Source organism: Ornithorhynchus anatinus, chromosome 2, assembly GCF_004115215.2.
Source record: "Ornithorhynchus anatinus isolate Pmale09 chromosome 2, mOrnAna1.pri.v4, whole genome shotgun sequence".
NCBI classification, from domain to species: Eukaryota; Metazoa; Chordata; class Mammalia; order Monotremata; family Ornithorhynchidae; genus Ornithorhynchus; species Ornithorhynchus anatinus.
In genome coordinates, this window is record NC_041729.1 from 135,980,518 (window position 1) to 136,005,178 (window position 24,661).

A 24,661-nucleotide genomic window follows, 5' to 3' on the forward strand; every position below is an offset into this window, starting at 1 on the left:
GGTATGTGCATTTTCCCTGGAGTGCCACCCTCCAGACTGTCCAGGGGAATGGAAACACGATCCAATCTTCTTCCAGCCGAATCTGAGATTGGAGGACGTGCCGAAAGCTTAGAGCCTTAATCAGTTCTGATCTTCCCGTGACCTAGTGGATAGAACTGAGGCCTGGGAGTCAGAAGAACCTGGGTTCTAATCCTGCCTCCGCCACTTGTCTCCTGTGTGACCTTCGGCAAGTCACTTCACTTCTCTGGGCCTCAGCTTCCTCATCTGTAAAATGGGGATGAAGACTGTGAGCCCTATGTGGAACAGGGACTGTGTCCATCCTGCTATTTTTCTCTCTACCCAGTGCTTAATATAGTACTCGGCACATAGTAAGCGCTTAACAAATGTCACCTTTTCGGCTTGTTGAAGGCGGGGAACGTGTCTACCGACTCTGTTATATTGTACTCTCCCAAATGCTTAGGACAGGGCTTGGCACACGGTCAGTGCTCAGTAATTACGATTGACTGATTGATTGATTGGATCGATCCTCCAATAGCCACGTGAGGTGATGAGAGGCAGTTGTCTTTACCCCTACTTTTCAGAAGCACAGAGTAGTTAAGCATCCAGCCTGATGTCACACAGGAGGCAGATCTGACACTGGAGCCCCTGATACATAGAGCCAACGCCTTTCAATCTGAGCACTCTCACCAGTGGATTGATTGATGATGATGTATTTATTTGTATTTATAGAGCTCAGGTCACTATATTATCAGCTGTGTGACCTTGGGCAAGTCACTTAACTTCTCTGTGCCTTAGTGACCTCATCTGTAAAATGGGGATTAAGGCTGTGAGCCCCACGGTGGACACAACCTGATGACCTTGTATCTGTCCCAGTGCTTAGAGCAGTGCTTGACACATTTAAGTGCTTAACAAATACCAACATTATTATTATTATTCTTAAGAGCTTCGGAGAGTACACTGTAACAATGTAACAGAGTTGGTAGACACGTTCCCTGCCCACAGTGAGTTTACAGTCTAGAGGTAATCACCATCATTAGAGAAGCTCTGTGGCCTCGTGGAAAGGGCCCAGAACTGGGAGTTGGAGGACCTGGGTTCTAATCCTGGCTCTTGTCTTCTGCATGACCTTGGCCAAGTCACTTCACTTCTCATTTGTCTCATCTGAAAAATGGGGATGAACAATTACTACTCCCTCCTACTTAGACTGTGAGCCCCATGTGGGACAGGGCACTGTGTCCAACCTGATTAGCTTGTCTCTACCCCAGCGCTTCGTAGAGTGCTAGATACATAGTAGGCACCTAACAAGTCCTATAACTATGATTATTATCATCATCAAGATTTCTCGATCACTTCCTGTGTCCAGAACACCGTGGAAGGAGCTTGAGAGAGTACAATAAATGGAGAGGACAGAGTCCCTACCCTGGAGGAGCTTACAGTCTAGTGGAAAGACTTCAAAAGAAGGATCTTTAATAATAATGTTGGTATTTGTTAAGCGCTTACTATGTGCAGAGCACTGTTCTAAGCGCTGGGGTGGATACAGGGTAATCAGGTTGTCCCACGTAAGGCTCACAGTTAATCCCCATTTTATAGATGAGGCAACTGAGGCACGGAGAAGTGAAGTGACTTGCCCGTAGTCACACAGCTGACAAGTGGCCGAGCCGGGATTCGAACCCATGACCTCTGACTCCCAAGCCCGTGCTCTTTCCACTGAGCCAGAAGTTGAGGTTTCTCAGTGGCCAGAGGTGGGCATACCTGCCAACCTTTCCACCTGTAAATCCTGCACATTTCCCACTCAGCAGCAATCAGACTTTCCTACCTGCCTCCGATTCTTCCTGCCTAAAACACGGACCTCAAAGCTGATTAAACCATTCTGTTCTTGGCCAATTCTTTCTTTGAAAAAAATATATTTTTCGGATGACGTCAGGAGAATTGTACGCACTGCAATGTTTTAAAAACCTCCCTCCACCCCGAATCACCCCTTCCCCGCCACTAAGATGTGGTGAATTGTATTTCCACTGGCAATTCTGTGATTTAAAGAATAGGTTGCCTGCCTTTATGGTTGCCCTGGCAGCTGAGTGTTGGCGTAAATAGCCAATGGGATGATCCTAAACTCTCATTAAAATTGTATCCCAGAGCATATGATTTAAATTCTGAAGCAGGGTGGACGGTGAAAGGAGGGGATGAGCTAGTAAATGTGGTGGAAGAAATAGAGCGCTACGAAACATGTTGCTGTTTCACTAGCTCTTTGGCTCTTTGGATTTACTTCTCAACAACAAGAGGGTCAATAAGCATCCGAAATGAAAATGTTTAATTATTCCCATTCAGAAGGGGCACAGAGGAACTGAAAATAACAAAAAAAAATTTGGAAGCAATTGATCTGAAGTTAGACTTCCACAAAATTCGCTTGTATTCCTCCCATTTATAAGTACCAGCTCCTTGAGGGCAGGAAGTGTGTCGTTTACGTCTAGGATCGGGTCCTAAGCACTTAGTACACTGCTCTGCACATGGAAGAGGCTCAGAATTGTGCTCTTCACCCGGTAGGCGCCCAATTCTGGTGCTGCTACTGCTGCTGCTGCTGATTACGAGGATGATCAAATGACAGAAGTCTCCTATGGCACCCAAAGAACGTATTCTGCAGGGACCAGAGAGAAAGCACTTTCAGGATCCTGGCATATTTCGTGCCAGAGTGACGCTCACCCATCCTGTGAAGAATCTCCTAATCTTTCACTTATCCATTTTATCCTCTTTCATGGGTCGAAAGAGCTGAGGTTTTTTTCTTCCCGCTCTGGCTTTTTGGGAGGAGTGGGTTAATAGCGTCTGTGAGTAACGCCAGGGCCAGGACCAACCAAACGGTGGTAATTATTGAGTGCCTACGATGTGCAGAGCACTTGTATTGAGCGCTTGAGAGAGTAAAACAGTGGATAGACACATTTCTCCTCCCTCAAGGACCTCAGATACAGATAGGGGAAATAGCAGAGTATAAAGATATGTACTTAGGTTCTGTGGATCTGGACTAGGAAGATAATCAAAGTTCTTAAGGGCTACAGACTCAAGTGTACAGGTGAGGCAGAAGTGAGGGAGACAAGTTGGAGAAATGAGGACTTAGGATGGTGAGTTAATTCCTTCATATCAGTTCGGAAACCCACTACAGGGGTTTCCGAAAAACAGAATAACATTCTTCTACTGGGTTGGTATAGGTTGGAGCATTTGGTATGTTTTGGTTTCTCCATTTCAATCAGTCGTATTTATTGAGCGCTTTCTGTGTACAGTGGAATGTACTGAGTGCTTGGGCAAGTACCGTATAACAGAGTTAACAGACGCATTCCCTGCCCACGAGTTTACAGTCTAGAGACTGTAACACTTTCTTAGTTTACTTGTCTTCTCCTGTCGAGTTGTCTCCGACCCCGAGCGACGCCTTGGACAAGACTCTCCCAGAACGCCCCACCTCCATCTGCAATCGTTCTGGTAGTGGATCCACAGGGTTTTCTTGGTAAAAAATATGGTAGTGGTTTACCATTGCCCCCTTCCACGCAGTAAACGTGAGTCTCCACCCTCGACTCTCTTCCCTGCTGCTGCTGCCCAACACAGGTGAGTTTTGACTTGTAGCAGATGGCCTTCCGCTCGCTAGTCACCGGCCAAGCTAGGAATGGAATGGGTAGGCCTCTGCTTGATGCTCCCTCCCGTAGTCGAGACTGGTAGAGGACTGGAAACTCTCCAAGTGTCACTTTGAGAGGGATAGTTTACTTGAGGATTTCAAAAAACGTTAACTGACAACCCAATGGTCAGAATGCCAGAAAATATCCCCTACATTGTTTCTTAGTGTGGGGCTGGTAAAAAGTCAGGAAATAGTTGAGTGATTTATTACAACTCCAGTCAGATTTGAGTCATCGACTTGAGATGCAGGTCCCCCTTTTTAACTGAGGTCTTTCCAGAAGAGTTGCATTTTGGCTGCCTCGGGATCTCCTGATCTCCCTGGGTCTGTGGCTCTCTAGGGCAGGTCTGGGCTGCTTGAGTGGAGATCACTCTAACCCACCTCGATCGCTGACCTCCCAGCCTCCTGCCTCTCCTCACTCCATTCCATACCTCACTCTGCTGCCCAGGTCATTTTTCTACAGAAGCGCTCCATCCATGTTTCTCCACTCCTCGAGATTCCCCCAGTGTTGCCCATCCATCTCCACATCCTTAGGATTGTCTCTAAAGGACTCAATCGCCTTACCCCCTCCTACCTTACTGCTTTCCGACTACAACCCAGCCCACACACTTCGCCCCTCTATCAACAACCTACTCAGAGTTCCTCAATCTCATGTATCTCACCGCCATCTTCTCGGCCACATCCCGCCTCTGGCCTGAAGCGCCTTCCCTCATCATATTCGTCAGATTATTACTCTCCCCACTTTCAAAACCTTACTGAAGATACATCTCCTCCAAGAGGCCTTTCTTGACTAATCCCTCATTTCCTCTTCTCCTACTTTCTTCTCTGAACTTGGATTTGTACCCTTTATTCACCTCTCCCTCAGCCCCACAGCACTTCTGTATATGTCATTCATTTATTTATTTACGTTAATGTCCATCTCCCCCTCTAGACTGTGAGCTCGTTGTGGGCAGGGAATGTGTCTACCACCTCTGTTATACTGTACTCTCCCAAGCGTTTAGTGCAGAGCTCTGCACATAGTAAGTGCTCAAATAAATGTGATTGATTGATTACTAGAAAGAAGCTCTGTTCCCACTGGCTCTGTTACCTGTCTCTCTCTCTCCCTCTGTGTCTCTCTCTGAATCTGTCTCTCTCATCTCTTTCTCTTTCTCTCTTCTGCCTGGTGATTCCTTTGGGAATAAGCCTTTTTCATGAAAAACTTTGACCCATAATCTGGAGTGCAAAGGTAAGCCAAATTGAAGCTTGTCAAGCTGCTGCTGCTGGATTTTAAAATATAAAAAATAATGAATCAGGTGTGTGCTCTTCAAGAAGAGAGTGATTCTCAGTTGCAGAAGCCAAGTTTAACAAACTTCCCTTACCCTGAGCTTAGTCTTGTCTTGTAGGCAACACTACAATCCTCCGTCTCTCACGAACTCATGACCTCGACTCATCTCACTCAACCCACGTAACCCACGAATTAAGTGTTACCAAATCCTGTCTGTTCTACTCCATGATATCCTCTCCCTCCAAACTGCTATCACATTTTTCCAAGCTCTTTTCATATCCCACCTCAACTATTTCACCAGCCTCCTCACTGATCTCCCTACCTCCTGTCTCTCCCCACGCCTGTCCATACGTCATCCTGATGCCCGAATCGTTTTTTTTCTAAAAGAAAAGCTCTCTCCACATCTTCTCTCTCTTCAGAAGCCTCTAATAGTTGTCCATTCATCTTGGGATCAAGCAAAAACTCACTACCATTGGCTGTAAGACATTCAATCAGCTCTTTCCCTCTTACCTCATCGATTTCCTACTACAACCCAACCTTCGCACTTCACTTCTCTAACGCCAGCCTACTCACTGTATCACAGTCTCTTCTATCTCACCACTGACCCCCTGCCCACATCCTCCCTCTGGCCTGGAACTTCCTCCCCCTTCGTATCTCACAGTCCTCCACTCTCCTCACCTTCGAAGCCCTACTGAAATCACATCTTTTCCAAGAGACCGTCCCCAAATACCCCCTCACTTCCTCTATCTGCCCTCCTTTCTGAATCACCTATGCGCTTGAATCTGTACCCCTTAAGCACTTTGATTTTCACCTCACCCCCACAGAACTTATGACTGTCTCCACCTCTAGGCTGTAAGCGTCTAATAATAATAATTATTATTATTACTATGGTATTTGTTAAGCACTTACTATGTGCCAAGTACCATTCTAAGTGCTGGGGTAGATGCAAGGTAATTGGGTTGTCCCACATGAAGCTTTTAGTCTTAATCCCCATTTTGTAGATGAGGAAACTGAGGCACCGAGAAGTTAAGTGGTTTGCCCAAGGTCACACAGCAGACAACTGGAGGAGCCGGGATCAGAACCCAATTCCTCTGACTCCCAAGCCCGGGCTCTTTCCACTAAGCCATACTGCCTTCTGCCTTCTAAGCCAGCGAAGCAGCGTGGCCCAGTGGAAAGAGCCCGGGCTTGGGAGTCAGAGGTCATGGGTTCATATCCCAGCTCTGCCCCTTGTCAGCTGTGTGACTGTGGGCGAGTCACTTCCCTTCTCTGTGCCTCAGTTACCTCATCTGTAAAATGGGGATGAAGACTGTGAGCCCCATGAGGGACACCCTGATCACCTTGTATCCCCTCCAGCGCTTAGAACATAGTAAGTGCTTAAACGCCATCATATTATTTCTAATAAGCACTTAAATATCATTATTATTATCATTATTATTAATGGGCAGGGATCATGCCTAACTATTGTACTGTATTGTACTCTCCCTGGTGTTTTGTGCAGTTTTCCGTGTGCAATAAGCACTCAATAAATACCATCTGTAAATAATAATAATAATAATTGTGGTATTTGTTAAGCGCTTATATGTGTCAGGCACTCTACTTTCAGGAGCGATGGGGTCAGGGAGGGCAGAATCAGGAGATGAGACAAGAAGGAGCCGAGCGTGAAGTGGAACTATGACATTTCTAAATCAACAGCTGGGACCCAATCTAGACAGTAAGCTCATGTGAGCAGGGAACGTGTCTGTTATATTGCTATATCGTACCCTCTCAAGCGCTTAGTACAGTGCTCCGCACCCAGTAAACGCTCCATAAATACAACTGACCGACTGACTGACTGTCCTGGCCCAACCACCCGTCTCGGTTGCCAGCAGGAGGGTCCCAAAGGGGAGGATCCCAGCAGGGCGGGTCCCCGCTCTTTCCCTAAGGCCCAGTGGGGAGCCTGGCCTCACTCTTGTCCAGGGACCGCGTTCCTGTGGGTTACTTGGGCTTGTAGTCCCATGGGGCAGTGGATTCATTCATTCAATGGTATTTATTGAGCGCTTACTATGTGCAGAGCACTGTACTAAGCGCTTGGAATGGACAAATCGGTAACAGATAGAGACGGTCCCTGCCCTTTGACGGGCTTACATTCTAATCGGGGGAGACGGACAGACAAGAACAATGGCAATAAATAGAGTCGAGGGGAAGAACATCTCATTAAAACAATAGCAAATAAATAGAATCGAGGTGATGTACAGCTCATTAACAAAATAAACAGGGTGAAGAAGATATAGACAGTTACCTTGCTGAGGGGATGGGACAGGAGAGGGGGAGGAGCAGAGGGAAAAGGGGAGGGGAGGGGGGGAAAGTGGATCACATAGCCACAGTGTTTGTCCGGAACCCTCCGCCCCTGGCTGGCAACGGGGAGGTGGGACTAGCTACGGCTAGGCAGCCTGGTCTGGTTGCACTTGTCCAGGCTGACAGCCCTTTTCATGGGGCATCTTGGAAGTGCAGAGATCAGACAGGGCCACAGAATCCCTAGGGTAGGAATGGCTGGAAATCAGACCTGGAATTTGGGCACGGAGCAGCATGGCCTAAGTGTGTAGAGAGCAGAGGCCTGGGAGTCAAAAGGATCTGGGCTCTAATCCCCGCTCCGCCACTTATCTGCTGTTTGCGACCTTGCGGAAAGTCATTTAACTTCTCCGGGTTTCGGTCACCTCTCTGTAAAATAGGGATGAAGACTGTGAGCCCCATGTGGGACATGGACTGTGTCCAACCTGGTTATCTTGTTCCTATCTCGGTGCTTAGCACAGTGCCAGGCACCTAGTAAGCACTTGATAGATACCATAAAAACAAATCAGGGACCATGATATTTAGTGGTGATTTGGGCATTATTTGGGTGAGTTTGGGGTGCATTTTGAGTGTGATTGGGGTACAATTTGGGGTGTGATTGGGGTGCGATCTTGGACGTCATTTGGGGGCATTCTGGCTCGATTTCCCCATGCTCTGCGCAAAGTAAGCATTGAACAAATATGATTGACTGATTGCTTATTCATTCAATAGTATTTATTGAGCGCTTACTATGTGCAGAGCACTGTACTAAGCGCTTAGAATGTACAATTCGGCAGCAGTCTCATGAGAGCCATGCCAGAGTAAATGAGGTTCTCTCTCAGCGTTCAGCATCCTGCCCTGCCCTAGGGTCCCGAGGCAGGTGGAGAGGGGCAAAGCCCAGCCCCCATCACCAGCTGGACAAGCTTCTCGGAGCCATCTTCTGCTCTCATAATAGGGGATTCGATTACCTTTGTTTATGGATTGATTGATTGATTGTCTGCCTGATCATGCGAATGAGGAGGCAGCTGGGATTGAAACTGGCACAGAATAGCTCATCCCCAGTAGCAGCAGCAGGAATAATCTTAATAATGTCATAGCAAAAATCATGGAATTTGTTAAGCATTTGCTGCGTTCAGAGCCCCTGGACTAAATGCTGGGTAATTAATTAATTAGGGTTCCTGGACCTCAGGGCGCTATCAATTTAAGAATATAAGGTGGGGAGAGGTGGGTGGTATAGATCCATAAGAATAAGCCCCCTTTTCCCCAGCTCGCTCTCCCTTCTGCATCTTCTATGCAATTGGATCTCTGACCTTTAGACATTTGATATTTCCCCCACCCCCACTGCACATATGTACATATCTTTAAATGATATATTATAAACTATTTATGTTAATGTCTGACTCCCTCTCTAGACCGTCAGCTCGTTATGGGCAGGGAATGTGTCTGCTAATTCTGTTGAGTTGTACTCTCCCAGCTGCCTGGTACAGTGCTCTGCACATAGGAAGTGCGGATTAAATGCCACTGATTGTTTAATAAGGGGAAATGACCGGGTAAATGAAACGGGAGCACAGTCTCAGGTGGCTTGACATTTCAGCTCCAACCCCACCGAGCACATTTTCTCTCATGGAAACCCCCGGGACCAGGGGCCCTATTCAAGTGGGAACGGGAGGCCACAGGGAGTGGTCTTCATTCATTCAGTCGTATTTATTGAGCGCTTATCGTGTGCAGAGCACTGTGCTAAGCGCTTTCCCAACTGCTGGCTTGTTTCTGGCATCCCATTAGTTGATGTTTCCCTCCACTCCCTCTCTCTAAGCCCAGCCTCTCTGGCGGGGTCCCCCGCCGTGATCAGGCGGGGCCTGAGGGACCGGCGGCTCCCACTGGAAACTTCTGCGGGAACTTCTGGTCGCTTCCCTCCCTGAAACCCAGGGAGGGACGGCGGAGGGACCAGGCCGGGATGGACGAGGAGGGCGCCCAGGCCAGGCCAGGGTGGATGAGGAGGGCAGCCGGGCCGGAGGTCGGCCGTCCCCGGCTTGAAAAACAGGTGGAGGGAGGTGAGGGGAACGCCGGGCCAGAGACCGGCTGTGGCGACCAACTCGGGCGGCCCCTTCACCCCTTTTGGTTTCCCCCCACCCTCGCCCCGGCGCTCAGCTCAACGACTCGGCCAAGCAGCTCATCGAGACGGACGCGGGCACGGGTCCCGGGCAAGAGGCCTCTCCGCCATCGTCCCCGGCCCCGGGCCCCCCCTCGGGCGGGGCGAGCGTGGGCGCGGTGGGTGCCATCCAGAGGCGCGTCGACGGCCGGAAGCACGCCAAGAAGCGGCACTCCTTCACGGCGCTCAGCCTGACGCACAAGGCGGCCCAGGCGGCCAGCCAGCGGCGCTCCATGGAGATCAGCGCGCCCGTGCTCATCAGCTCCAGCAACCCGCGAGCCGCCGCCAGGATCGGGGAGCCGCCCCACCTCTCCTCCAGCGCCCCGGCCCAGGTACGGGCCCCCCCGAGGACGGCGGAGGGGGGCGGCGGGGCGGCCGTTTAGGCACAAAAGGAGGGACGGCGATGGGTCCGGAGGTGAAGAAGGGACCTACTCCTAAAGCTGGAGGCCCTCTAGACTATAAACTCATCTCTACACTGTAAGCTTGTTGTGGGCAGCGAATGTGTCTATTATTACATTGTACTCTCCCAAACACTTAGTACAGTGCTCTGAACACCATAAGCGCTCGGTAAATACGAATGACTGATGATGATGATGTTGGTATTTGTTAAGCGCTTACTATGTGCAGAGCACTGTTCTAAGCGCTGGGGTAGACACAGGGGAATCAGGTTGTCCCACGTGGGGCTCACAGTCTTCACCCCCATTTTACAGATGAGGTCACTGAGGCCCAGAGAAGTGAAGTGACTTGCCCAAGGTCACACAGCAGACAAGTGGCAGAGCTGGGATTCGAACTCATGACCTCTGACTCCAAAGCCCGTGCTCTTTCCACTGAGCCACGCTGCTTCTCTAACTGGGTAGACTGTCTCTACCCACCTTCAAAATTTTACTGAGGGCACGTTTCCTCCAAGAGGCCTCCCCTTTCCTCTTCTTCTACTTCCTTCTACATCACCTTAACCGGCTCCCTTTGTTCTTCCCCCTTCCCAGCCCCACGGCACTTATGTACATATGTGTCATTTTATTTCTTTGTACTGATATATGTCCCCCAGATTGTACACTCACGAATTCACTCGTATTTATTGAACCCTCGCCGTATGCAGAGCACTGCGCTAAGTGCTTGGAAAACTCAATATAGCAATAAAGAGAGATAATCCTTGCCCACAGTGGGCTGGGCTGGGAATGTGTCTGTTTATTGTTGTTGTTTACTCCCCCAAGTGCTTAGTACAGTGCTCTGCACACAGTAAGCTCTCAATAAATACTATGGAATGACTAAAGGAATAAATGACCGATCGAACGGATATCCGTGTGGCCGTTCAGAGCAAGCCACCGTCACGCCTCAGAGCTGGGGTGAATCAGTGACCTCTGCTCCCTCGTACATAGACTGAAAGCCTTAGGTGGGACCTGATTAGCTTGTATCTACCCCAGTGCTTTGCATAGAGTTTGGCACCTAGTACGGGCTTAACAGATATCACTATCATTGCTACTATTCATATCATCATCATTATAATTATCACCAGTTTTCTTTTACCAGAAATCAATTCATCTGAGTGGACAGAGCACGGGCCTGGAGATCAGAGGACCTGTGTTCTAATACCGGCTCTGCCATTCACCTGCTGTGTGAACTTGGGCAAGTCATTTCACTTCCCTGGGCTTCAGTTTCCCCATCCGTAAAATGGGGTTTCGATAGCTGGTCTCCCTCCATATGTGAGCCCCTCGTGGGACAGGGACTGCCACTAACCTGATTTCCTTCTATCTACCCCAGTGTTCTGCACAAAGTAGGCACTCATACCCCAAATATTATTATAAGTCCAGAACCGCAATGACGGGTCAGGCTTACCGAAGAATCGTCTCTCGTTATTTTTTTTTCAAGCTTCCATTTTTGGCCCCTCTTCTCTTTTTCCTTAATTCATTCAATTGTATTTCATTCATTCGTATTAACTGAGCGCTTACTGTGTGCGGAGCACCGTACTAAGCGCTTAGGAAAGTAGAATACAACATTAAAGAGAGTCGATCCCTGCCCACAATAAGCGCACAGTCTAGATATCTGGGGAGACAGATATCAGTATAAATAAACAGGAATCAATACAAATAAATAAAATGACAGGTACGTACATAAGTGCTGTGGGGCTGGGAAGGGGGAAGAACAAAGGGAGCCTGTCAAGGTGACGTAGAAGGAAGTGGAAGAGGAGGAAAGGGGAGGTCTTAGTCTGGGAAGGCTTCTTGGAGGAGCTGCGCCCTCAGTAAAACTTTGAAGGTGGGGAGAGACAGCCAGTCATTTGTATTTACTGAGCGCTTATCGTGTTCAGAGCACTGTACTAAGCACTTGGAGGAGTACAATACAACGATAAACAGACACCTTCCCTGCCCAGCCCATCGTGGTCGGAGGCGAGACAGGCGAGATTGAGGCACAGTGAGAAGGTTAGCACTAGGGGATTGAAGTGTGTGGCCTGGGTTGTAGAAGGAGAGAAGGGAGGTAAGGTAGGAGGGGGTGAGGTGATTGGAGAGCTTTAAAGTCAATAGTGAGGAGTTTCTGTTTGATATGGAAGTGGCTGGGCAACCACTGGAGATTTTTGAGGAGATTTTTAAATGATACTTTACCCGCAGAGAACGGCCCCGGCAGCGGCTCATGGCTGGTATCCACTCTGGCAGCGTGGACTGCTCGACCCTAGCCCCATTGCTCGATTCCAGGCCCTCAATCAGTCCAAAGAGCCTTGAGGTCACTAGAGTCTCCCTAATGAGACTGAGGGCTGGAATCCAGAGAGGGCATCCAACCGGCCCTCTCCTCCTGACCCTGCCTCCCGATTCACGCTCTTCCATCCTTAGCGGGACTACTTGTCAGCTGTGTGACCGTGGGCAAGTCACTTAACTTCTCTGTGCCTCAGGGACCTCATCTGGAAAATGGGAATTAACTGTGAACCTCACGTGGGACAACCTGATTACCCCGTATCTACCCCAGCGCTTAGAACAGTGCTCTGCACATAGCAAGCGCTTAACAAATACCGACATTATTATTATTACCCGGTGCCAGGCCAGTGCCCTAATCTTTGGCCTGGTGTCAGTGGTTCGGGGGACCCCAGAGAGACCCCAGGAGGGGAGACAGGTGGGAGTGGCCTGTCCTCTACCCCCGACCCATCCCCTAAGCTGCGGCCTGCTCCACACCCATCCTTCGTGTGCCAAACAGACGTGGCCATCGGTAGGACACGCTTAAAATCGCTGTAACCCTGAAGGCCGGGGATGAAATCAGAGACTTGGTGACCTGGCCCCATCTGGAGCCTGGCTGGTCGGGGTTCCGGCTGCCCGGAGATGCCGAGGGGATCTTTCCACCACCCCACCCTCCTCCTATCCCTCCAGCTCGGACCCCAGGTGGCTCATCTTCCTTCCATTTTCACCCCTCATGAATTATTTCTCCCGCCGTTCAGAAAGGTCACAGGTCAGCACCACTGCAGATCACTAGGTTTTAACTGCAGAAAGGGCAGCTCATGAATAATGGAGGAGCCCCCACCCCCTCGGTCAGCCCCGAGGCCCCCTGAGACCGAATCGCATCCTGAAGGGGACCGACTCCGCCCCGGGGCAGAGGAGCAGATAGTGGAACTGGCTACCTCCCCAACGGCAGCATCATCTAGTGGAAAGAGCACCGGGCTGGGTTCCGGGAGACCTGGGTTCTAATCCCAGCCCTCAACTCTCCTCCAGTTTACCCCCGGTCCCTCTGTGGTGATTGTGTAGTGCTCAGAATTAGGGTCCCTGGAATTATGGAAATAACAGTGGTGCGTGGAACTGGTCAAACGTTTTTATTTTCCCATTCTGCTTTTGCATCAGTGACCTCATTCATCTCCACAATCATCCCTGTGTGGTTTAAAGAGGCCCTCCGTTTTACTGCTGGGGAAATTGAGGCCCAGGGAGATGAAGTGACTCACCCAAGATCACCCCCTCACCCCAACCTTCTAGCCCAGGGTCTTTCTGCCTCCCGAACGGATGTATGAATGCATGCATGAATAAATGAGCGAATGAACGAATAATAATAGAAATGATAATTGTGGTATTCACCCGAAGCCCCTAGCGCGGGGTTTTCTGCCTCATGGATGGATGAATGAGTGAATAAGTGAGTGAAAAATGATAACAATAATAATAATTGTGGTATTCGTCAAGCATTTACCAAGCACTGGGGTAGATAGAAGATCATCAGATCCCACATGGGGCTCACAGTCTAAGAAGGAGGGAGAGCAGGTATTGAATCCCCACTTTGCAGATGAGGGAACTGAGGCATGGAGAAGTCAAGTGACTTACGCAAGGTCACACGAAAGGTAAATAGCAGAGTGGTGTTCGAACCCAGTTCCTCTGACTCCCAGGCCCATGCTCTTTCCACTGGGCTACGCTTCCCGAATGAGTGATCGTAACTACTGTGCTCTTTATTCTCTTTTCCTGATGCTTTCCAGGGCAGAGAAAGTGGGAAGTGGGCGCCCATTGTGGTTGTAATTACTATTTGATTTCTAGAGCAGGAAGCTGGTCTGGGGGCAGTGACGGGGCACCGAAAGAACTCTTCTCCCCCTCCCGCCCCCACGCACACTTGGGTAATGAACATCTGATGAGGGCTTTTGATCCTGGCCCCGTGACTCTGTGAGCCGACACATTGGTGCGCATTAACGGCTTGAGCATTATTTCCTACACCGTTAAGGCCTCACGTGACGTCAGGCGGCAGGGAGATTCCCCATGGAGACAGCGAGGTCCGGAACCCTGGGGATCTCTAAGCCCACTGGCCTGTTTTCCAGCTCAGAGCCGCTCTGCCGGCCAGCTCGGTGTCAACCTGAGCGTGATCACAATGAGGCGTATCTTTTCCCCATGATCCCTCCTTTTAATGACTGCTGAAAATAAGCTACAAATCTGCATCTGAAGCGTTCAAAGCCATTTTCTTCCAAATGAATGAATGTGCAGGGCCCCTCGGAAACACCCCACTGATTGGGTCCTTGAAATGGGAGGAGATGGATTCGTTCAGGTGGATGTTGACATTTCTGAGCAGAGCTGTTGCCGGAGAGCAGTGACAATCACTTGGTGGGGCAGGCAGCTGCCACTTAAGATGCTCAGTCCATTAATCAATGGGACACTTCACTCCTCTAGAGCTAACCTTCTCACTGTCCCTCGATCTCACCTGTCTCGCCGCCGACCCCAGCCCACGTCCTGCCTCTGGCCTGGAACGCCCTCCCTCCTCAAATCCCACGGACAGTGACTCTCCCCACCTTCAAAGCCTTATTGCAGATTCCAACTCCAAGAGGCCTTCCCGGTCTAAGACCCACTTTTCCTCATCTCCCACTCCCTTCTGCATCGCTCTGACTTGCTCCCTTTGCTCTCCCCCACTCCCAGCCCCGCAACACTTCTTTACATATCTGAAATGCTATTTATTTGTATCGATTTCCGTCTCCCCTGCTTCTAGGCGGTAAACTGGTTGTGGGCCGGGATTGTCACTGTTTATTGTTATACTGTACCTTCCCAAGCAATTAGTACGGTGCTCTGCACACAGTAAGTGCTCAATAAATACGATTGAATGAATGGTATTTACTGAGCGTTACCTGTGGCCCAGGTCCAGGCCTGAATCCCTTTGGGCCCTGCTAAAAGGTCGGGCTGGTCCCTTCAGGGGAACAAAGTTGTCACAGAAGTTTGGCTCCAGTTTTTCATTCATTCAATAGTATTTATTGAGCGCTTACTATGTGCAGAGCACCGTACTAAGCGCTTGGAATGGACAAATCAGTAACAGATAGAGACAGCCCCTGCCCTTTGACGGGCTTACGGTCTGATCGGGGGAGACGGACGGACGAGAACAATGGCGGTAAATAGAATCGAGGGGAAGAACGTCTCATTAAAACAATAGCAAATAAATAGAATCAAAGCGATGTGCATCTCATTAACAAAATAAATAGGGTAATGAAGATATATACAGTCGAGCGGACGAGTACGGCGCTGAGGGGAGGGGACGGGAGAGGGGGAGGAGCAGAGGGAAAGGGGGGAGGAGAGGGTTTAGCTGCAGAGAGGTGAAGCAGAGGGAGCAGAGGGAAAAGGGGAGCTCAGTCTGGGAAGGCCTCATGGAGGGGGTGAGCTATCCATCAATCAATGTCGTATTTATTGAGCACTTACTGTGCACAAAGCACCGTACTAAGTGCTTAGGAAAGTACAATAAAACAGAGTTGGAGACACTTTACCTTCCCAAGACGAGTCTAGAGAGAGAGAGAGACAAACATGAATATGAATAACAAATCACGGATATGGACGTAAGTGCTTGTGGGGCTGAGGGAGGGGTGAATAAGAGGTGGAAAGTCAAGTGCAAGAGCGATGAAGAAGGGAGTGGGAGAAGAGGAAATGTGGGCTTAGGGAAATCCTCTTGGAGGAGATGTGCTTTTAATAAGGCTTTGAAGATGGGGAGGGTGATTGTCTGTCGGACATGAAGGAGGAAGAGGTTCCAGGCAAGAGGCAGGGCGTGGGCGAGAGGTCAGCGGCGAGATAGACGAGATCGAGGAACAGTGAGTAGGTTGGCATTAGCGGAGTGAAGTGTGCGGGCTGGGTTGTACCAGGAGGGTAGCGAGGCATGATAAGAGGGGGCAAGCTGAATGAGTGCTTTAAAACCGATGCTAAGAAGTTTCCGCTTGATGGGAAAGTAATAATAATGTTGGTATTTGTTAAGCGCTTACTATGTGCCGAGCACTGTTCTAAGCGCTGGGTAGACATAGGGGAAGCAGGTTGTCCCACGTGGGGCTCACAGTCTTCATCCCCATTTTACAGATGAGGCAACTGAGGCACAGAGAAGTTAAGTGACTTGCCCACAGTCACACAGCCGACAAGTGGCAGAGCTAGGGTTCGAACTCATGAGTCCTGCTTCCAGGGCCCGTGCTCTTTCCACTGAGCCACGCTGGAAAGTAGATGAGCAACCACTGGAAGTTCTTTGAAAGCAAAAGCAAATGGGTTCCGGGACCCCAGGGAACTTCCGGTCCGGGGGTGGCTTCTGCAGCCGCGAATTAGGAAGTCTTCCGCGGGCTTCCGCAACCCCCCGTGCCCCGTGTCTCCCGACCTCTGATCCCGTGTTGATGTCCAAGATTGAGAAGGAGGATGGAGGAAGTGGAAAGTGGGAGTGGAAAGGGCACAGGCCCGGGAGCCAGAAGGGTCTCTCACTTGAATTTTGGATCTTGTGTCCGTCACGCTGCGTGGTGGAATTCAGCGGCAGCATTTTAGCTCCGACAATGGGTGGGGGTGAGTTGGGGACTGTCCCTTGGTTTGTTTTTTTTCAGGTTATCACTGGTCCCCAAGCTATGCTGACTCTCGGGGCAGCTTAGCATCATTTGCTAACTTCTTGTATGTGTTTGTGCTTCTCGAGCACCGGCGCTTGACTGGTGCCAGTTGTGATATTGAAAATATTCTGTCGCGTTTCCCTGTTGTCCCATCCATGCAGGGACGGGGAAGAGTCTGTGCGGGCCTCTGAAATACAGCCAACAGACGTACAACTCTGTGATTCTAACTGGGCTGGTGACTTCACCCGAAGTTGAAGCGAAGGTCCTGATGTTGTAGTACTATTTACTGAGCTCCCACTTGGGACGTTGTACGAAACATGGGTGGAATGTAAAATAAAGAAATGACTCATTCCCGCCCAGCAGGGAGTTTACTTCTAATCTGGGGAGACAGAGGTAAGGCCACGAGAAGTAGTAATAATGTTGGTATTTGTTAAGCGCTTACTATGTGCAGAGCACCGTTCGAAGCGCTGGGGTAGATACAGGGGAATCAGATTGTCCCTCGTGAGGCTCACAGTCTTAATCCCCATTTTACAGATGAGGTGACTGAGGCCCAGAGAAGTGAAGTGACTTGCCCACAGTCACACAGCTGACAAGTGGCGGAGCCGGGATTCGAACCCATGATTCCTGACTCCCAAGCCCGGGCTCTTTCCACTGAGCCTAATGGATAGAACATAGGTCTGGGAATCAGAAGGTTCTGGGTTCTAATTCCGACTCTGCCACTTGTCTGCTGTGTGTGACCTTGGGCACGTCACTCCACTTCTCCGGGCCTCAGTTACCTCACCTGTGAAATGGGGAGCCCCACGTGGGATAATAATGTTGGTATTTGTTAAGCGCTTACTGTGTGCAGAGCACTGTTCTAAGCGCTGGAGAGATACAGAGCAATCAGGTTGTCCCACGTGAGGCTCGCAGTTATTCCCCGTTTTACAGATGAGGTAACTGAGGCCCAGAGAAGTTAAGTGACTTGCCCAAGGTCACCCAGCCGGCAAGCGGCGGAGTCGGGATTAGAACCCATGACCTCTGACTCCCAAGCCCGGGCTCTTTCCACTGAGCCACGCTGCTTCCCTTAGCCACGCTGCTTCTCAGGGACCATGGACTCTGCCCAACCTGGTTAGCGTGTACCTACCCCAGGCAGCAGCGTGGCTCAGTGGAAAGAGCCCGGGCTTGGGAGTCAGAGGTCATGGGTTCGACTCCCGGCTCTGCCGCTTGTCAGCTGTGTGTCTGTGGGCGAGTCGCTTCACTTCTCTGTGCTTCAGTTACCTCATCTGGAAAATGGGGATTAACTGTGAGCCTCACGTGGGACGACCCGATGACCCTGTACCTCCCCCAGCGCTTAGAACGGTGCTCTGCACATAGTAAGCGCTTAACAAATACCAACCTTACCTCATTATTACAGTGCCTGGCCCATAGTAAACATTTAACAAATTCCATAAAAAGGCAAAAATGCGTGCAACTCGAAGTGGTCTAAACAAATAATTGCATCCACAAAAACCCATGGGTGGTAAGGAGGGTGGAAATAATAAATTCTCGTTTTGTGCCACGTTCTCTGTCGAAAAGTGTGTGAAGAAAGTCAGAGATCATCTCCCTAGGTTCTCAACTTCTTGTGGGCTGGAACGTGTCTAACGATTCTGGTTCTACTCCTTCAGTCACTTAGTATAGCGTTCCGCACACAGTGAGCGCTCAGAAAGTACCACTGATCGATTGGCCCGTGGCTTGTTTCTGTGGAATTTGCTCCTCGCTTCTGGAGTGGAGACGCCTCTCTTTCCCTGGGACCAAATGTCGCCCCGACCGCCGAGTGAAAGGAAAAATGTCTCCCCTGCCACTCTCAGGCTTCAAGGAGGGACCCCCCTCATCCCGAGACTGGAATTGGGGGGACAGTCAATTTGACGATTCCCCTCCCACACCTTCTACGGTGCAGTAAACTTCCGTCCCGTTCCCCCTCCACCAGCACGTCTCCAGACTGGAGATCCCGTGGTCTAATGGAGAGAGGCCGGGGCTGGGAATCAGAGGACCTGGATTCTAATCCTGGCCCTAAAACATGTCTGCTCTGCGACCTCGGGCAAGTCACCCCACTTCTCTGTGCCTCAGTTACTTCAGCTGTCAAATGGGTATCAAGGCTGTGAGCTGCGTGTGGGGCAGGGGCTGTGTCCAACCGGATTGCCTTGTATTTACGGCAGCGTTTAGAACAGTGCTTGGGCACGTAGTGAGCGCTTAAGAAACACCATTATTATTAATACCTTCCGACAGGTCAAGCGCTTAGTACGGCGCTCTGCACACAGGAAGCAATCAGTTGTATTTATTGAGTGCTTACTGTGTGCAGAGCACTGCACTAGCCGCTTGGGAGACCACCATGTAATGGAGTTGATAGACGTGTTCTCTGTTCACACTGAGCTATCTTACAGGACAGACACTCAAACAATACTACGGATTGAATATCCTCCAGACAAAGCGGCTCCATCCCCTGCTAATGCTAACTAATAGCAATTATAGTATTTGTTAAGCGCTTACTACGTGCCGAGCACTGCTCTAAGCGCCGGGGTAGATACAGGGTAATCAGGTTGTCCCACGTGGGGCTCACGGTCTTCATCCCCATTTTCCAGATGAGGGAACTGAGGTCCAGAGAAGCGAAGTGACTTGCCCAAGGTCACACAGCTGACAAGGGGCGGGATTAGAACCCATGACCTCTGACTCCCGGGCTCTTTCCGCTAAGCCACGCTGCTTCCTATTGATGATCTCATCAATAAGGGGCCCCTGCGTGGATTTGGGGTTCCCGTTCTGCTGTTCATCACATTTCATCCTGTCCTTTCTGAGAGAGGAGCAGAAAAAATGGGGACAGGGGATGGGGAGCTGTCTGGCCAGGAAGATGATGCTTTTGATGATAATGATAATGCTATTTGTTAAACGCTTAATTAAGTGCTGAGCACTGTACTGAGCACCGGGGTAGATTCGAGATCACCAAGTCCCACCCGGGGCTCACAGTCTAAGCGCTTACTATGTGCAGAGCACTGTTCTAAGCGCTGGGGGAGATACAGGGTCATCAGCTTGTCCCACCTGGGGCTCACAGTCTAAGTAGGAGGCAGAATGGGTCCCGAATTCCCATTTTGCTGATAAGGAGACGGAGGCGCAGGGAAGTTAAGTTCATTCATTCATTCAGCGGTATTTACTGAGCGCTTACTATGGGCGGGGCACCGTACTAAGCGCTTGGAATGAACGAGTCGGCAACGGATAGAGACGGTCCCCGCCGTTTGACGGGCTCACGGTCTAACCGGGGGAGGCGGACGGACGAGAACGATGGCGATAAATAGAGTCGAGGGGAAGAACGTCTCGTAAAGACAGTGGCGACTAAATAGAATCGAGGCGATGTACGTTTCGTTAACGCCCAAAGTCACACAGCAGGTAAGTGGCGGAACCAGAGATAGAACCCCGGTCGTCGGACTCCCGGGCCCAGGTTCTTTCTACTGAGCCTCACAGAGAGGCGGTTGCTGTTCCCCCGGACCCCCCATCGTTCTCGATCAGACCGGGAGCCCGTCACTGGGCAGGGACTGTCTCTATCTGTTGCCGAATTATACATTCCAAGCGCTTAGTACAGTGCTCTGCACATAGGAAGCGCTCAATAAATACTATTGAATGGATGAATGAATTCTCGTCCTCTATCCGGCTCAGTGGAAAGAGCCCGGGCTTGGGAGTCAGAGGTCCCGATTAGACCGTGAGCCCGTCAAACGGCAGGGACCGTCTCTGTCTGTTGCCGACTTGTTCATTCCAAGCGCTTAGTACGGTGCTCTGCACATAGTGAGCGCTCAATAAATACTATTGAATGAAAGGTCGTGGGTTCGATTCCCGACTCTGCCATATGTCAGCTGTGTGACTGTGGGCAAGTCACTTCACTTCTCTGGGCCTCAGTTCCCTCATCTGGAAAATGGGGATTAAGACTGGGAGCCTCACGTGGGACAAGCTGATGACCCTGTGTCTCCCCCAGCGCTTAGAACAGTGCTCTGCACATAGTAAGCGCTTAGCAAACACCAACATCATCATTATTATTATTATCCTGCTTGCCACCAGCACCCCAAGCCCCACCAGCCCCACCCTAGTTCACCTGAAATCCCGAGGCCACCTCTGGCCCAGTTGCTCTAGAGAGTTTCTGGTGAAAAACACCCAGTCTCTTCATTAATGTTGGTATCTGTTAAGCGCTTACTATGTGCAGAGCACCGTTCTAAGCGCTGGGGTAGACACAGGGGAATCAGGTTGTCCCACGTGGGGTTCCCAGTCTTAATCCCCATTTTACAGATGAGGTAACTGAGGCACCTAAATGCTTAGAGGAGATGATAATAATAATGTTGGTATTTGTTAAGCGCTTCCTATGTGCAGAGCACTGTTGGAAGCGCTGGGGTAGATACAGGGGAATCAGCTTGTCCCACGTGAGGCTCACAGTTAATCCCCATTTTACAGATGAGGTAACCGAGGCATAGAGAAGTGAAGCGACTCGCCCACAGTCACCCAGCTGACAGGTGGCAGAGCCGGGATTCGAACCCGTGACCTCTGACTCCCAAGCCCGGGCTCTTTCCACTGAGCCACGCAGCTTCATTCCCACTGACAGGATCACAGATCATTTTGGAGACCCAGCGTGAGCTAGACTGGGATTCTGTCCCTCGCAGCTGTCGGGAAATGGTAGCTTCTGCCCCACAGCTGGAAATCCTTGGAGACACGGGTCCGGAGTCCTCAGGACCTGCTCTCCCTCCTACTTAGTCCACGAGCCCCACGTGGGACAGGGACCGTGTCCGTCCTGATGAACTTTTATCGCCCCCAGGGCCTGACATGTATTAAACGTCTACAAATTCACGGATAAGAAGAAGAATGAAAGAATAATTTCCGTCTCTCGCTTTGTTCTCCTAACAGTAATAATAATTATGGTATCTCGCCTCTGCCACTTGGCAGCTGTGTGACTGTGGGCAAGTCACTTCACTTCTCTGGGCCTCAGTGACCTCATCTGGAAAATGGGGATTCACTGTGAGCCTCACGTGGGATCAACCTGATGACCCTGTATCTCCCCCAGCGCTTAGAACGGTGCTCTGCGCATAGTAAGCGCTTAACGGATACCAACATTATTATTATTTGTTAAGCACTTACTATATGCCGGGCACTGTATTTAGCGCTGGGGTGAAGGAGCAGCGTGGCTCAGTGGAAAGAGCACGGGCTTGGGAGTCAGCGGTCATGAGTTCGAATCCCGGCTGTGCCACTTAGCCGTGTGACTGTGGGCAAGTCACTTCACTTCTCTGGGCCTCAGTTCCCTCGTCTGGAAAATGGGGGTTAACTGTGAGCCTCACGTGGGACAACCTGATGACCCTGTATCTACCCCAGCGCTTAGAAAAGTGCTCGGCACATAGAAAGCGCTTAACAAATACCAACGTTATTATTATTATTATTGTTACAAGTTCATTCATTCATTCAATAGTATTCATTGAGCGCTTATTATGTGCAGAGCACTGTACTAAGCGCTTGGAATGTACAGTTCGGCAACAGATAGAGACGATCCCTGCCCACTGACTGGCTTACAGTCTAGTCGGGGGAGGCGGACAAAAACAATAGCAATAAATAGAAAATGGAAAACAAGTTAATCGGGTTGGACACAAGTCCCTGTCCCACGTGGGGCTCAAAGACTCAATCCCCATATTGCAGATGAGGTGACTGAGGCCCAGAGAGGTGAAACGACTTGGCCAAAGTCACACAGTAGACAAGTGGCGGAGGCAGGAATAGACTCCCGGCTCTGCCACTCGTCAGCTGTGTGTCTGTGGGCAAGTCACTTCACTTCTCTGGGCCTCAGTTCCCTCATCTGTAAAATGGGGATTATCTGTGAGCCTCACGTGGGACAAACTGATCACCCTGTATCTGCCCCAGCGCTTAGAACAGTGCTCTGCACATAGTAAGCGCTCAACAAATACCAACATTATTATTATTATTATTATTAACCCATGACCTTCTGATTCCCAAGCCCGTGCTCTCTTCACTACGCCATGCTGCTTCTCAATCATTCTCCCCTCGAAGTAATTGCTCTCTTCGGGGAGTCTGACCTCCCATTTCCAGGAAACCTGGATTGAAGTAAGCTGCAATTTTTGAGTAAGAATTCTCATTTTCAGGGAGCTCAAGAGCAATCAACAGGGGTTTCAAGAGTTAAAAATGAGTGCTGCCAAATAACACCCTTTCTCCTATTGGAAAATGAAGACAAGATTACTGAATTAGACCTTGTTGAATAGGAATGAACATAACAGTGAACATGAGAAGCAGCGTGGCTCAGTGGAAAGAGCCCCGGCTTGGGAGTCAGAGGTCATGGGTTCGACTCCCGGCTCTGCCGCTTGTCAGCTGGGTGACTGTGGGCGAGTCGCTTCACTTCTCTGGGCCTCAGTTCCCTCATCTGCAAAATGGGGATTAACCGTGAGCCTCATGTGGGACAACCTGGTTACCCTGTATCTACCCCAGCGCTTAGAACAGTGCCCGGCACATAGTAAGCGCTTAACAAATACCAACATCATAACATTGAGAAGCAGCATGGCCTAGTGGAAAAAACACAGGCCTGGGAGTCAGAAGGACCTGGGTTCTAATCCCAGATCTGCCTCTTGTCTGCTGCGTGATCTTGGATTAAGCCACTTACCTTCTCTGTGCCTCTGTTTCCTCATCTGCAAAATGGGGATTAAGCCTGTGAGCGCCGTGTGGAACAGGGCCTGGGTCCAATCTCACTGTCTTGTATCTATCCCAGTACTTAGTATTAGTACTAGATTAGACCGTAAGCCCGTCAGACGGCAGGGACCGTCTCTATCTGTTGCCGTCTCGCTCATTCCAAGCGCTTAGTACGGTGCTCTGCACATAGTAAGCGCTCAATGAATACTATTGAATGAATACTTAGTATAGCACACACCGCATGTTATTATCATTATTACTACAAGATGGCCAAGTAGGCTTCCGTGGGCGTGTTTTCAGGTTCACGCGGAAAGTTCAGCTGCTGTTTGGATGAGCTTGAGTGGGAATGGTTTCTAGGAATGTCTCTGAGGAAGCGGGCCTGCCATCAGAGAAGCGGCGTGTCTTAGTGGATAGAGCACGGGCCTGGGATTCAGAAGGACCTGGGTTCTAATCCCGGCTTCGCACACGTCTGCTGTGTGAGCTTCGGCACGTCCCCTTTTCCCTCTTCTCCCTCTACCCCACCCCTTCACCTCTCCGCAGCTAAACCCTCTTCTCCCGCCTTTCCCTCTGCTCCTCCGCCTCTCCCGTCCCATCCCCTCAGCGCCGTACTCGTCCGCTCGACCGCATATATCTTCATCCCCCTATTTATTTTGTTAAGGAGATGTACATCACCCTGATTCTATTGATTTGCCATTGTTTTAATGAGATGTTCTTCCCCTCGATTCTATTTATTGCCCCTGTTCTTGACTGTCTGTCTCCCCCAGTTAGACTGTAAGTCCGTCTCTATCTGTTACCGATTTGTCCATTCCAAGCGCTTAGTCCAGTGCTCTGCACATAGTAAGCGCTCAATACATACTATTGAATGAATGAATGAAAGTCACTTCACCTCTCTGCGCCTCAGTTCCCTCATCTGGAAAACGGGGATAAGAGTGGGAGCTCCATGAGGGACAGGAACTGGGTCCGACCTGATTAATTTGTATCTACCCCGAAGCTTAGAACGGTGCTTGGCGTATAGTAAGTGCTTTGCAAATACCGTGATTATTATTATTATTTTTATCAGACTGGACACCCATGCTGGGAAATCTGGGAAGTCCATTTTGTCTGGGGATAAGCTCGCTGGCCTCTGAGGCTGCTCTCTGAAGAACGAGGTGCCTTGTTTCGGCTTTTGAGAATCCCCTTCTCCGCTCCCCCGACCTGCACCCGTTCTATAATTTCAGGATTCCTCTTCGGCTGGCTCCGGGACCCTGAGCGGCACCAGGACGTCTGGGATCGCCGGAGACCAGGGACCGACCTCCTCTGCGAAGACCCCGCTGCCCCTCAATATGTAAGCGGCCTCTTCGCCATCTTTCCCGCGGCGGGTTC

The 24,661-nt window shown here is 50.2% G+C and overlaps 1 protein-coding gene across 1 annotated transcript in view; it reads left to right on the forward strand.

Moving 5' to 3' along the window:
• SH3RF3 (SH3 domain containing ring finger 3) overlaps positions 1-24,661 on the forward strand; it is a 122,422-nt gene that overhangs the window by 33,358 nt on the left and 64,403 nt on the right. Inside the window, exons 4-5 of the mRNA XM_039911207.1 lie at positions 9,369-9,701; positions 24,517-24,623. Coding sequence (XP_039767141.1) covers positions 9,369-9,701; positions 24,517-24,623 — 440 coding nt within the window. The remainder of the gene's footprint in view (positions 1-9,368; positions 9,702-24,516; positions 24,624-24,661) is intronic.